Here is a 14,700-nt window from a genome sequence, read left to right on the forward strand (position 1 = left end):
ATCAGAATTTATAAAAAGCATGTTCAAACTTATCCAGTTGATAGCATAATAAGGTTGATTTTTTTCCAATTGAAAAGACCTGCCCCATCTTTGCCTTCTCAATGTGTACGTTCCCCCTCAGGTCGACACGAAGTAGTGAGCCTGCTCCTCGACCGCAAAGCGAACGTGGAGCACCGAGCGAAGACCGGCCTCACCCCCCTCATGGAAGCGGCCAGCGGGGGCTACGTGGAAGTGGGCCGCGTGCTGCTGGACAAGGGCGCCGACGTCAACGCGCCGCCCGTGCCTTCCTCGCGAGACACTGCCCTCACCATAGCCGCCGACAAGGGACACACCAAGTTCGTCGAGCTACTGCTGCAGAGGTGAGTGACTGTCTTCATTCGTGAAAGTATCCCCCTGGGAAGCACCACGTCCAACGTTAACGCATCCTGTTTAAAATTTTAATGTTGCTTTATCAATAACCATAAAAACATATTATTTCTTTCTACACATCTTAAAGATTTCTCAACTCATCGTGAAGTTCCGGAAGATTCCTCAACTCATCCTCACATTGTTGAAGATTCGATTTATCGACACATTCCTGAAGATTCGTGGACCATTCTCGCATACCTGAACATTCCTCGACTCATCCTCACATTCCTGAAGGTTCTTCAAGTTATCCTTACTGGCATCCTAAGATTCCTCATCTCATCTTCATATTACTAAAGATTTCTCAACTCATTCTTACATTCCTGAACATTCCTCAATTCAAGTCACATTCCTAAATACTCTCGCCTGTTGTCAGGTATTTCACACGATAAAGACTTGAAAATTAATGTTTTGTCTAGGTGGAAGCACGTAAGTAATGAGTCCGAATAACTTTTGAGACCATCAAAAGTTATTCTGACACATTACTTATTTAACATTTTATTGTTATACCAGGCGAGCAGCAGTAGAGGTGAAGAATAAAAAAGGCAACTCCCCCCTGTGGCTGGCGGCGAACGGTGGGCACCTCGCGGTGGTCGAGATGCTTTACGCCGCCGGCGCAGACATCGACTCCCAAGACAATAGAAAGGTAACAAACCAGTGGTTTTAGTAGTATGATGCGTGCCAAGAAATATATCGAAAAGGGAAGCGCTAATCATTCGATCTCGCTCACACAGTAGATCTGTGCAAAGTGCGTTAATGAGATGGAATGATAAGCGCCGCTTCGTTTCGATTTACTTGTTATAAGTTCAAAAATACCATACATGATGCATAGAAACTGAAGTCTAGATTTCATTGTATAGTTATTCCACCTGAATAAATAGGTGGTTAGAAAGAAAGAAAACTTTTTTATTTGACTAGCTGATGCCCGCGACGTCGTCCGCGTGGAATTAGTTTTTCATAAATCCCGTGGAAACTCTTTGATTTTCCGGGATAAAAAGTAGCCTATGTCATTCTCCAGGTCTTTATCTATACCCATGCAAAAAATCACGTCAATCCGTTGCGACGTGATTGAAGGACAAACCAATAAACCAACAAACAAACACACTTTCGCATTTATAATAATTTTTATTTGATTACCACAACAAAACTTAGAACGAATTAAATTAATCCAAAAGCGAAGCCACTTTTATTATTCTAATATAAAAAGCCATTTTAGCCATCTCAGATCTGAAAATGGATGTCATTTTCGTAATGACCAAGAAACTACAAAAATGACTTCATATAGGAAAAAATGAAACGATGACTGTTTTTTTTTTTTTTAACTGCCTAAACAGATTGTTTAATTGACTACACATTCGGTGATTGGCATAGTCAGAAAATTTATGGAATTTGTTTGCAGGTATCTTGCCTCATGGCCGCTTTTCGGAAGGGCCACACCAAAGTAGTCAAGTGGATGGTCGGCGTCGTACAGCAGTTCCCCTCCGATCAGGAAATGAATAGGTTAGTAATTTATCTTTATTATAGGCACAGAGAATTCAACCTCAAGAGTACGCATATACAGTACGCAGCCAAAAGTGATGCACATTGATCTTTAGGAGACAGCAGATTCTCGAGAATTTCAACACTATTTCCCTGAAACTGGCAACACAGGAAATGTCAGTTTACTTCGTCTGATTAAAAATTTGGCTGCAGAAGATTTAAAGCACACTTCCTCGGCTACTTTGCAATATCAGTGTTTGTATTAAAATGTCGATTGGCAGGTATATATGCACCATATCAGATAAGGAACTGTCCGACAAGTGCCAGGAGTGCGTGCGCGTGATCCGCGCGGCCAAGGAGACGCAGGCCGCGCGCGCCAACCAGAACGCCACCATCCTTCTCGAGGAGCTGGACGCCGAGCGCTGTCGCGAGGAGAGCCGCCGCCTGGCCGCCGCGCGCCGCCGCGAGCGCAAGAAGAAGAAGAAGATAGAGAAGAAGGTGAGTGAAGTATGTTGCATTCCAAATTTATTACTATTATTATTAAACGCTAAAATATTTATTGAAGAATTAGACGTCGAACACTGTCGAGAAGAGCAAACGCCGCCAGAGAATAAAGAAACTGGTAACTGAAGTACCTACGTCGCTATCTCTAAATGTTATAATTTGTTTAAACTCTAAAATCCTGCCTGAAGAGGTTTGGTGCCAGGTGCCAGGCCGCCGCGCCGCGACCACAAAGAGAAGATCATGAAGGTCAGTGAAGTATGTTCCTCCTAAATATATTTCTACTAGATGTTACCCGCGACTTCGTCCGCGTGGATTTACATTTTTCAAAATCCCGCGGGAACTCTTTGATTTTCTGGGATAAAAAGTAGTCTATGTGTTAATCCAGGGTATAATCTATCTCCATTCCAAATTTTGCGTGATGTTTGTTACTCACAAACATCCACACTTTCACATTTATAATATTAGTAGGATTACTAGAACTGAAAAGATTTTACATAAAAAATGGAAGAAAATGAAGAAGAACATGGAATAGAAAGTGAATGACTTTGCATTCCATACATATATATTTTTTTATTAAAACGCAAAGGACAAATAATTGGACGCCTGGAAGAAAGATATTGCAGGGTGCTTTCTGAAATTTTTATTCTTTCTAAAACGCCACGATCCTTCAACAAAAGTAACGTGTCGCCGAAAAATGCACAGTTTTAACTTATCATCATAAAATTCGCACTTTCTTTATTATATAAGTTTCTAGATAAGCATAAGTATTGATTCATATGGATAGTGTAATGTCGTATCATCCCTACAGGAGGAAAGGCGTAAACTCCAGGCTGAGAATGAAAAAAACTCCCTGTACTGCGATAAGGCTCTGGGGGAGTGCTCCGAGGGCGGCGAGGGGGACGACGAGCCCGTCGCCAGGGAGGAGGGCGACTCTGGCATCGACGCCAACTCGCAGGTACATTCCACTACACTACGGAGGGTTACTGCATGGTGTTAAGGCCCTAAATGAAAAACTCCACGTAATGTGCTAAGGCTCCAGGAGTGCTCCGAGGGCGGCAAGGGAGATGACGAGCCTGTCGCCAGGTATGTTACACTCCACTACAGTATTCTACAGGGTACATTTCGGAGTGTTGAAGAACTTTTTCAACTGGTTCCTGCTCCATCTTTCTACTATCATACCGCAAAGCATCGTAAAGGTCTGCACCCGTACATATTCGAAAATTTACAGACACGTACGAAGCGATTTGCTTCCTCGTTTTCAATTCGAACGCGCTTCCGACATCAGTTTTACCCTCCACTTTTAATATAGGTAAGTACATCAAGTCGAGAGCGGATAGACATCTTCTAGACAAGGGAGGAGCCATTTTAGGCAGGATTATAAGCTGTTGTGCTCTTAAGACTACTGGTATTTTTTTAAACAGAAGGGTTAACGCGGTCGCGGTCTTACACCGCCTGGATCTAACAGCCCCCTGCGACTCGTTTGGTGTCGTCTATGCACCTAGTGGGAGGGGAGTGTGCCAACGCTTCTCTTTTCGGGCAAGGTTTTCGTTGGTTGGTTTTTCCCCTTGTGGTTGTTTCGTCAGTAATATAGTTCGGTTGTATCTGCAGGGATCCTGTTCGTCGTCGGACGTGAAGGCGCCGCCCGCGCTGAGTGCCAAGTGCAAGAAAAAGAAGAAAGAGGAGAAGGCCGCGCCGCCCCCGCCGCCGCCCAAGAAGCAGCCCGACAAAGTAAGTCATTGAGTATTGCAGTTCCCTCTTTTTTTATCCCTGGGAAATGCTTTTACGTATCCCCCGGCCGAAGCCGGCCAAGCCGAAGTATTCTTTAAATATAGCTCTCAATCGTAGTCTCTTTGTATTTGTTGATGTGAATAAATTATTATTTTTAATTTTGTTAACAGGCCAAACCCAAAATAGAAACTAAACCAGAGAGCACGAGCAAACCTGACAAGAAACAAGAGAAGGAAAACGTAGCCCCCAGCTCACCGCCCGCCACGCCCGCCAAGCCGCTCGCGCCCGAGAGGCGAACCAACGAGAAGAAGGACAAGTGAGTTCATACTTACTGCTAGAGTTCCCGGCAAAAAATATTGCACATCGAACTTTAGAATGAGACGACGGTTTCGTAGAGCGCTGTCTCTGTCGTTGAGACCGACGAAACGTACCTGTACAGCATAACCCCTCGCCCTGCAAGACAACTAAGCGCCGAGGCCCATAGCGGAATCCGAAATTAGCGATGTCAATAAATCTGACACCATAAAAGCTGGATAATTGATACTTGGCTTGTTTGAGTCTGCCAGGACGTATTATCCGGAACATTTCAGCTTTCTAGCGTCATCCTGACCGAAGCTACGACGGTTCAAAAATACGACGAAACGCTTCCAGAAAAGGAAGGGTGCCTCGTGCTTTGGTTCGTCTTGGCCCGGGGCACGGTCCAGTCCATTGTTTGCATGAATTTGTATTTTTTTTATAACGTAACGCTTGATTCTATTTTTTATTTGCATTTCCTGTAGTAGTAACGGTGTACGATAAGTGGTGGGGGCTAAGAGCAGTTTCAGATCTGCGTTTTTTTTGCGAGTATACGCACGTTTAAGTGCACGAACGCGCGCGTGTGTTTTGTCACACGCGCATCTCGTACGAGCGTAGATGCGTTTGTAAGCTCGTCGAGATCAATATTGCTACACGCGCGGTCGATGTATTAAAGAGCTAAATCGTCGGTTAGCAAACAATACCACACTAGTAACGCTACTTTTTATTATTACCATTAGCCAAAAACAGTATGGCGGAATGACGATGACTTGTGCGGTGTTTGTACAATAAAACTAAATGCTGTGTTACACTTTTCTGAATAACGACTGCTAATTGGTTGAAATGCTTAAATCTGATAGGTAGATCGAAGCACGAGTAAAAACTGCATCCATGTTTGCTAACCGACGAAGTATGGCGCGCGTGGCAGCGCGTATGCCAAAACGAGTGTAAATTGTACAGAGAAAACGCTAGCCTGCAACCGCTCTAAAGCAGTGACCGTTGTTGCAGAAAACCCGAGGAGGATGCCAAGGGCACCCCCAGTGTACCGAATGTTAGCAAACACGGCACCAGCTCGCGTAAGAGCCAGGTGTTCGAGTCCAGTAGGCACAATATGGACTGCGACACTGTGGACCCCACTGACAAAAATAAAAAAATTCACATCGCCCATCAGTAAGTTATTGCTATTATGATAATATATAAATAAATAAGTCCACCAACACATGCAAAATCAAAAAGTATCCCATCTTTGTGAAAAGATCTAAATCTGACAGAGAACACGCACAATAAGTTTCATTCAAGTTCTTTTCATTTACAGATGATAAAGTATCCCACCTTTGTGAAAAGATCTAAAAGTTTCACTTCTCTTTATGAAAAGATCTAAATGTGTCAGAAAACCACATGATCAATCAAAAAATAATTAATTACGTATGAAATAATTGAAAAAATTAAAATAAGAGGGACTGAACTATGAAGACTTAATATTTAGGTCTTAAATCCCTTAATTTATTAATTAATTTATGTCGCTTCTTTCATAAAAAATGTTTCAATTGAATAGAATAGAATAGAAATTGGTTGTTTTACTATTCTGTACATATTGATTTTCTCAAAATAGACATGATTTTTAAAATAATGAAAGAAAAAGCGTGTTTATTTTTAAAAATATTCCAATGCACTGGGTTTTAGATTCATACAGCAATGGGTTTTATTCTGTTAAAGAACAATTTACTAATATTGTAATGACGGAGCATGTTCTAAAATAGATATATATATTTTTACTTTAATGCATGTTTCTAATTAACTATAGTTTGCGTTTACAAATGCTTAGAATAAGATTTTATCAAATGCATTAATTTGATACATAATATTTGGAAATGTATATACTTAATATTATTGTTACAATAGACATGTAGACAGACAATTTAGTTTTCATATGAAATTAGGTTTTGGGCATAAATAAAAATGTGTCTTATATTATATTATTTTCAAGACTTAACCAGCTGATAGTTTAGTTTAGTTAGTTGTTTATTACATGTAGACTTTAAAACTTAATAATTTATGATTAGTTAACAAACAGATATAAAACTCCAGATAGGCAAAGTTGTTAATTATATGGTTCGCGAAATGTCGAGATGGCAATCGGGGTGGGGACGCCTCGCACACCCGTGCAGCCCCCGTGCTAATCCGGTGCGGGACAGCCGGTGTGCGGGGTGTCCCCCCGCCCGATTGCCATCTCGACCTGTTGCTATAATTATGTAATTGGGTATTTTCCAATTTTTTAATTTGATAAATATTACTTTATTATAAACTAGGATAAAAATAATGACGTACGCTGAAAAAAATATTAAAATCCAACAAAGATTTACAAAGTTACAGGCATTTTGGAGTGGAAGGGTCTTCTATCCCTTTCTCGCAAAACGAAAATTTGTATGAAACCGCACGAAGCTACTATGGCATTAGTAAGGTGTGACGTCATAATGCTATATCGCTATCTCTGTCTAATCAGAAATATTTAAATGCGTATAACTTTTTTGTTATTTGATCGATTTAATTAGTTTTTTCAGTTTACGTCATTATTTTTGTCCTAGTTTATAAAAAGTAATAAATTAATTGGAGTCAAATACCCAATTGTAACGTATGTGCAGATGGGAGGGCGACACGAAGAGCACGTCACCGAAAAGCGGCGGCGGCGGAGGAGGCTCGAGACGCGAAGAGGGGTGGAAGGAGGTTGTACGCAAGTCCAGCGTGCAGGCCATCTCTACACTTGAACCAGGGTAAGGCGTCTTAAATCACAAACTAAAAAACTAGATAAAATGCCTGTTTGATGTAAGAAATTAGAGCGTTTTCACGATAACTACAGTACACTTAATACTTAATATACATAATATTTTGCATAGTTTGAAAATGAACTTGTCATTATTTTTATTCATTTTGTCGTCGTTCGCGTGGATTTTAGTTATCCAAAATCCCGTAGAAAAAGAATCCATTGATTTCCCGGGATGAAAAGTATCCTAAGTCACTCTCTAGGTCTTTAACTATATCAATACAAAAATCACTTCGATTGCGTTGCCCCGTTGCGACGTGATTGAAGGACAAGCCAACAGACAAACACTTCGGCGTTTTTGCGTTTTATAATATGGGTGGTAATTTTTATCGGGTTTTTAAAATCCCGTGAGAACCCTTTGATTTTCTGGGATAAAAAGTAGCCTATGTCACTCTCCAGGTCTTTATGCAAAAAATCCATGCAAAAAATCACGTCAATCTGTTGCACCGATGCGACTTGATTGAAGGACAAACCAACAAACCGATGAACCAACAAACAAACACACTTTCGCATTTATAACTGGTTATACCACAAAAACTTAAACACTGGTTAAGTAAGTAAATATTTGTCCCAACAGTTGCAAGAAAGTGTCCGTAGCGGCGCACGCCATATCGCGCGTGATCGGGCGCGCGGGCAGCAACATCAACGCTATCCGCTCCGCCACCGGCGCGCACATCGAGGTCGACAAGCAGGTCAAGGGTCAAGGCGAGCGCATCATCACCATCAAGTGAGTCACCTCTTCCATAGTATCACTACTAAAGCCTAGGCCTACCACCATAGTTGATTGCACTCACTTCTGATTGATTGGCTGACGCTCACAACGAATGTAGCAATATGAAAAATTGCAAAGCGCTGCAGAAACCTCGGAGAAATCTGTGTACATTCATAGGAAAAAACCCACTGAATTGAGAACCCCCACCTTTTTGGAAGATGGTTTATAAGACAGTTTTAAATCAACTTTTGTTTATTAAAAACATGTTTAAAATACTTGTTATAAACAAATGTTAAAAAAATTCACAAATGTTTACACTGGTTCACTAATGAATGACAAAAAACGTATGACAAATTATCAGTTCACCAAAAACTTTTGAAAAACTAATCAAATCACAAACGTCGTATACCGCAAACATATCATTTTACAAAAGATCATTTGACAAATATTTTATTCACAAATGTTTTACTTTGCAAATTTGCTGAATGTTAAAATATCATTTAAAAATTTATTATTTCAAATTCGCGGTTTTACAAAATAATAGATGATAAATTTATTATTTGATAAAATAACTAATTAGCAAAAAATACACAAAAAGTCTGTTTTGCATACATATGCAAACCCCTATGCAACGCAGCAATAATATCATGGGGCTCCTTTTTTCTGGATGTGAAAAAAAAAAACCCACGAAGGAGATGGCGGGGTCTTACAGACACCGCCATTCCCTTCTAACCTAACCGTTCCGAGTCGGAGTGCCCCAAGTCCCGAGCTCGCTTCGCTCGCTCTTGATGGTGGGAGCGGGAGGGAGGAAAGAGACCCCCACCATAGTGGTGGTCTCTTCTCGTCGACCGGGGCCCGTCGACGGAGCCCCGCTTCGCGGGGCTCCTTTTTTCTGGGTGGAAAGAGACCCCCCATTATAGTAAGCGGTCTCTCTTAAAAAAAAGTGCGATATATTGTTTTACTAATTAACACGATTAAAGGAATCAATTGTTTGTCAAATGATATTTTATAAAATAAAAATTTGTCTGGTAATTTGTTTTATCAAGTGAATTATTTGTAGAAACATAAGTTTTATAACGATCATAAAACGATTCATAATTTTGGCAAAATTTGTTTGGGAAATGAAACTTTGTCATTTGTTTTTTGTCAATTGATCGGTCACCGTTTACACTACCGTTTTGTTGTCGCACAGGGGCGGATCGGAAGCGACGAAGCAAGCAGCGAACCTGATCGCGGCGATGATCCGGGATCCCGAGGCCGACATCGCGCAGCTGCTGCCGCGCGCCAAGCTGCCGCCCGCGCAGGCGCCGCCGCAGCACGCGCCCAAACCCAAGCAGCCCACCGCCAAGGTAGCCCACCTCAGGAGCCGTGGTTATTTTGCTCATGTATAAGCAGGTGGCGGCACTGACACCATTACCCGCTGCGCTGCATGCAGCGGCACACGAACAACTCACCACAATCACTCCACTCCGCACACGCCACGAAGAACACGGCTAGTTAAGTTGCAGCGCGCTCTACCGCGAAATTGTATATTAAGCCAAACACGCGTGACAAAACTTTAGCTGGAACGGTCGGCATAAGTTTTGCTACGCTTCTTTCGAAAACAAGATTTGAATTACTATCTAGGTACACATTTTTGCTCTCAGCTGGTTCTTGCTGTAAGATTCGTAGAAACATTTTGATAGCCCGTTTAGAGGAATAACATTAATAGTGATGTTACAATATTGCAGACGAGCAGCGTGAGCGTGGTGGTGAGCAGCAGCGTGACACCCAGTCGCGCGACGCCGCCCGCGCGAGCGGTCGCCAAGCCGCACCCGCAGCCGCGGCCGCCCGCGCCGCGTCTGCACGCGCACCGTGAGTACCAAACTACCTCACCGACACGCAACAACTCCTGGACTTTGCACCAACTAATTGAAATGTTATTGTAAATTAAAAATAAGCATGATAACTAGTATTATCTAGATTCTATGCTCATACACTTTATTATTGTATTTTATTATGCCGATTTAACTTTTGTAAGCGCTTGTATAAGTCTAAATCGAAAAAACAAATACAAATACCTACCTTTACCAATACTACCTTTCAGCTATAATCCTACCCGAAAAACGAGTACCGAGCACTGCCACGTCCAGCAGCGGCGCGCTGAAGAGCTCCGCAGCGTCGCTGTCGTACACGGGCGCCATAGTGGGCGGCGCGCGCAGCCACACCTTCGCCGCCAAGCTCACCGCCACCCCATCCGTCGACACCAAGCCCAGACCCGTGCCGCAGGTATGCAGTACCACACAGTATAAAGACGGATACAGTAGTCCGGTAAATGTCAACCGCGATAACCCACACATAAGGCCCACCACAACTACATAGCCAGCCGGCCAGTTCCGGTCGCTTCTTTGCAAGTAAGATGAGCAGTACACTTACACCACGATTGCTCTGCTAGACGCCTTTGTCGAACCTCTGTGTGTAATACAAATATACCCTTACTCTGTGGTAGTACTGAGCACTGCCACTTGCAGAGCCCTGCGGCGTCCCTGTCGTACACGGGTGCCATAGTGGCGCGCATCCTCAAAACTCGCATATCAGCATGATAGACTGACAGGCGTATAATGTGATACAGGTGGTGCCGAGCGGCAGCAACGCGTCGAGCGGCGGCGGCGCGTCGCCGCTCAAGGCGCGCGAGTCGCCGCCCGCGCACGCGCTACACAAACTCGACGACGAGCCCCGAGTGCCGCGCCCGCACCCTGACGCGCTGCAGGTATATTATACTAGATGATGCTCGAGACTTCGTCCGCGTGGATTTAAATTTTTTAATCTTTCATTTTCTGGGATAAAAAGTAGCTTATGTCCGTCCCCGGGATGTAAGCTAACTCTATATCAAATTTCATGAAAATCGGTTCAACGGTTGGGCCGTGAAAAGCTAGCAGACATACAGACAGACACACTTTCGCATTTATAATATTAGTATGGAAGTATGGACTTTACACAGGAAATAAGAAAATCCGTAGAAACACCTGAGTAACCGACATAGCTAAACGGGTTGCGAAGCTGAAGTGGAAAAAACGGTAAGCGTTGGGGTCCCAAGCTGCCAGAATGGCGATCTCGCTCTGGAAAGCGCAACATTGGAAAGCCCCTCACTAGGTGGACAGACATCACAAGTGACAGGGAGCCGCTGAATTTGGCCGTGGCGTGTGGAAGCCCCAACAAGAGACTTACAGCCGCACTCAGAGTCGTTTAATCGTAAGGCATTCCTTACCCAAACTAATTAATGCCTTAAGTAACGATTAAGCCACCACCACCACTTACCACCAGGTGAGATTGCAGTCAAGGGCTAACTTGTATCTGGGAAAAAAGCGACTCTGAGTGCGGCTGTTAGTCCAGCAGTGGACGTCTATCGATTAATAATGTTGATACACATTACACAGGCACAGGTATAATATGTAAGTGAGAAGGAATTATTATTGACACCACCATTTTCGATTCTAATTGGCACAAGTTATACTTGACCAAATATGTAATTATGTAGTAATATGAGAGCTTTTCCAAAATCGAAACTACGTCTGTTATTGTTCTGTTATTTTGTAAAGCTTTCATAAACTGTTTTTGTTTTCAGCTAAGCCCAGATAACTCAAGCTCATGGAGTAATGAAGACATCCCAGTGAATACCTCTTCAGCCCTCCACATTAACACTGCGCCACAGGTACGTCTAGTGTTTGGATTCACGTTACATCATGCCCATCCGTTTAACTGATTTAACGCCGCCGCTATAACAAAATACAATAACTGATGCGCGCGAGTTCGTACGCGTGGATTTAGGTGTTTTAAAAATCCCGTGGGGACTCATCAATTTTCCCGGATGAAAAGTAGCATAAGTCCTTCCCCGGGATATAAGCTAACTCTGTACCAAATTTCATCAAAATCGGTTGAACGGTTGGGCCGTGAAAAGCTAGTAGACAGACAGACAGACTTTTATTTACCAATTTTTAGCATTTTATTTACCAGTTTTATCACCAGCAGGTGAACACGAGCGCCTGCTCGGGCGGCAACAGCAGCGGCGGCGGTGGAGGCGGTGCGCAGGAGTACTCGCTGTTCAACGACCTGACCGTCGGCGCCGCCGCCGTGTGGGGCTCCGCCGAGCACAACGTCGACCCGCTCCCGCCGCAGGTGTGTCTCCGCCTTTACCCGTCATGGTTGAGCTTATCATCATCACAGAAATACTAATTTAGATCATCATCATAACTCCAAAAGTAATCATGTGTCAAGTCAGTTCAGAAGTGGGATGATACAAATTAATTCCAGTCGGAATAATTGCCTTTACATTGTTTAATACGCAGTAATAAACCCCCTACCTAAAAGGTAGCTTACGATATTATAGTAGGGCCATTACGAACGTGCGAACTGGGTCCTAAATCATTTTTATCGGATCTCTCGCTCGCACTTATAGGCCTTATGGAACTGGTACTCGATGCTCTGGTGTGGTGTGTAACAGCAACAAAAGGATTTGTCGATAGTCTATAACAGGTTATAAAAAGTGCCCATACTTTTTACCTCCATCTACTACCTGTGGCTGAACGGCAACCCTTGATCGTAATGATTTATGACCCAGTTCGCGCGTCCGTAATGGCCTTAGTACAATAAGTGTTTTTTATGTATCAGGTGGACGCCAGCAAAGCGCCGGGCTACCGCGGCGGTGGCGGCTGCTCGCCGTGCTCGCGGACGTCCTCGCACGGCTCCACGCCTCCTCCACCTCCTCCCCCGCCCTACCACCACCCGATGCCTATAGGTGAGTATCCCACCTCCACTGCTGGACATAGCCTAAAAAGGATTTATTCGAAGTGCGCAGAAGTTTGGTACGCATTTAATTAGTAAGCAAAATGTCTGCGTCTGTGGTTTTCAGGATTTCTGTAATAATGTGTGAGATATATTATGTTTTTAGTAGAAACGCACCAATATCCTCTATGTACTTATCATAACAAAATCATACGGAAAAAATCTCGTTATGCTTTCACATAGTTAAAACATATATATTTTTTAATCTGTACACAATAACATAGTATATTCAGGAAATTGAAGAGTATATAAAATGTTTTTCAGGCAACAATGTAAACACAATGGACATGAGCGGACTGTCTCGGAATGGACCTATGTACCAAGACAACTCCAGAAACGGACACATGATGGTATGTCTGGTATTTTAATGTAGATAATGGATACATAAAACGATTTATTTAATGTTTTTATTTGTCGATATTTCAACCCAATTGCACGGGTCGTGCTAAGACAGCTCGAACTTCATATAAATTACGACCTCCCTGGCGCAGTGGTGAGCGCTGTGGTCTTATTAGTGGGAGGTCCCGGGTTCGATTCCTGGCAGGGGTTTGGAATTTTATAATTTCTAAATTTCTGGTCTGGTCTGGTGGGAGGCTTCGGCCGTGGCTAGTTACCACCCTACCGGCAAAGCCGTGCCGCCAAGCGATTAAGCGTTCCGGTACGATGCCGTGTAGAAACCAAAGGGGTATGGGTTTAATAAAAACTGTCATACCCCTTCCAGGTTAGCCCGCTATCATCTTAGACTGCATCATCACTTACCATCAGGTGAGATTACAGTCAAGGGCTAACTTGTATCAGATTTAAAAAAAAAAAATTCAAGCCCCTTAATATTGTGTTTGTAGCAACAAGTGGGCATGGCTGGGCACGCGGGCGGCGTGTCGGGCGTGGCGATGGGGCTGGGCTACGTGGGGGCGGAGGGCGTGTCGCGCCTCAACCCGCGCGCGCCTGACTTCGCGCAGCGCCACCCCATGATGCAGCAGCAGCAGCAGCAGCAGCCGCAGCACAAGCACGCCGCACAGGTGAGCTTCCACTCGTAACCTTCAACATATTCCATTTCATCTCCCGATGGTTGCGGATGATCTGATGTGCGATATAAGTCCCGCAAATTGCTATGCGCTGGAACCATGTCTCATTAACATCGAAATGACGTCATTTTGACGTCAGCCAAAATAAAATATACCATCAGCTCGAAACTTCAGTTTAGTGCTGACGTCACTAAAATGGCGGCTTATACACAGGCATTGCACGGTTTTAATCCACAAAAAAAAAAATTTCAATTCATTATTTTGCAAGATATTACCTATCAAAACAGTGTTATAATGAATTTTTTTAATATCATAGATATAAGTGAATAAAGTAGGCCAATATGTTACACATTTTGATTTCTTAATTAGGATTTTAAGATATGAGGTATATTAAGTAGATAAAGAAGTAATTATGCATATTCCCAATAGGCTACTTGACAATTTTTTTAAGTTGGTCTTAAATGGTTAATATTTGTCCTATTATATCAAAAAAATTAACACTATATTTTTTTGCGCCCTAAAAACCGTAAAACTTTAATTTAAAAAAATATTTTTCTTAGACAGGTGAAAACACTGTCGGCCATGTTTGGCCGATAGATTATCTGTGCTCTGACGTCATGCATTTGTAAACAACAGTATAACCACAGGGTTATACTGTTGTCACTCTCGGTCTTCAACGATATCCATTATCCATGCAAAAAATCACGTCGATCCGTTGCTCCATTGCGGCGTGATTGAAGGACAAACTAACAAACAAATACACTTTCGCATTTTTAGTGATGTATCATAATTCCACAGCAAATGTTCGGAGGCAGCAACACCGCCGCCAACCTCAGCTCGCTCCTCGTGTCCTACCAACAGAGTGCACCCAAGATGCCGCCACCACATATGCCTTATCAGGTAATGCACTA

The 14,700-nt window shown here is 43.1% G+C and overlaps 1 protein-coding gene across 16 annotated transcripts in view; it reads left to right on the forward strand.

The window, feature by feature from the left end:
* mask (multiple ankyrin repeats single KH domain) overlaps positions 1 to 14,700 on the forward strand; it is a 61,007-nt gene that overhangs the window by 43,705 nt on the left and 2,602 nt on the right. For 11 of the 16 annotated variants that reach the window (XM_069501240.1, XM_069501241.1, XM_069501246.1 and 8 more), the window contains 20 exons: positions 122 to 359; positions 919 to 1,051; positions 1,805 to 1,905; positions 2,166 to 2,391; positions 3,197 to 3,343; positions 3,997 to 4,116; positions 4,287 to 4,432; positions 5,419 to 5,580; positions 7,053 to 7,181; positions 7,809 to 7,958; positions 9,136 to 9,292; positions 9,674 to 9,797; positions 10,030 to 10,211; positions 10,555 to 10,692; positions 11,548 to 11,634; positions 11,949 to 12,098; positions 12,591 to 12,717; positions 13,029 to 13,114; positions 13,607 to 13,783; positions 14,588 to 14,689. In XM_069501240.1, the coding sequence (XP_069357341.1) occupies positions 122 to 359; positions 919 to 1,051; positions 1,805 to 1,905; positions 2,166 to 2,391; positions 3,197 to 3,343; positions 3,997 to 4,116; positions 4,287 to 4,432; positions 5,419 to 5,580; positions 7,053 to 7,181; positions 7,809 to 7,958; positions 9,136 to 9,292; positions 9,674 to 9,797; positions 10,030 to 10,211; positions 10,555 to 10,692; positions 11,548 to 11,634; positions 11,949 to 12,098; positions 12,591 to 12,717; positions 13,029 to 13,114; positions 13,607 to 13,783; positions 14,588 to 14,689 (2,882 nt within the window). The remainder of the gene's footprint in view (positions 1 to 121; positions 360 to 918; positions 1,052 to 1,804; positions 1,906 to 2,165; positions 2,392 to 3,196; positions 3,344 to 3,996; positions 4,117 to 4,286; positions 4,433 to 5,418; positions 5,581 to 7,052; positions 7,182 to 7,808; positions 7,959 to 9,135; positions 9,293 to 9,673; positions 9,798 to 10,029; positions 10,212 to 10,554; positions 10,693 to 11,547; positions 11,635 to 11,948; positions 12,099 to 12,590; positions 12,718 to 13,028; positions 13,115 to 13,606; positions 13,784 to 14,587; positions 14,690 to 14,700) is intronic. The other 5 variants (XM_069501244.1, XM_069501245.1, XM_069501242.1 and 2 more) reach the window with 4 other exon arrangements.

The sequence above is a fragment of the Maniola hyperantus genome, chromosome 10 (assembly GCF_902806685.2).
Source record: "Maniola hyperantus chromosome 10, iAphHyp1.2, whole genome shotgun sequence".
Taxonomy (NCBI): domain Eukaryota; kingdom Metazoa; phylum Arthropoda; class Insecta; order Lepidoptera; family Nymphalidae; genus Maniola; species Maniola hyperantus.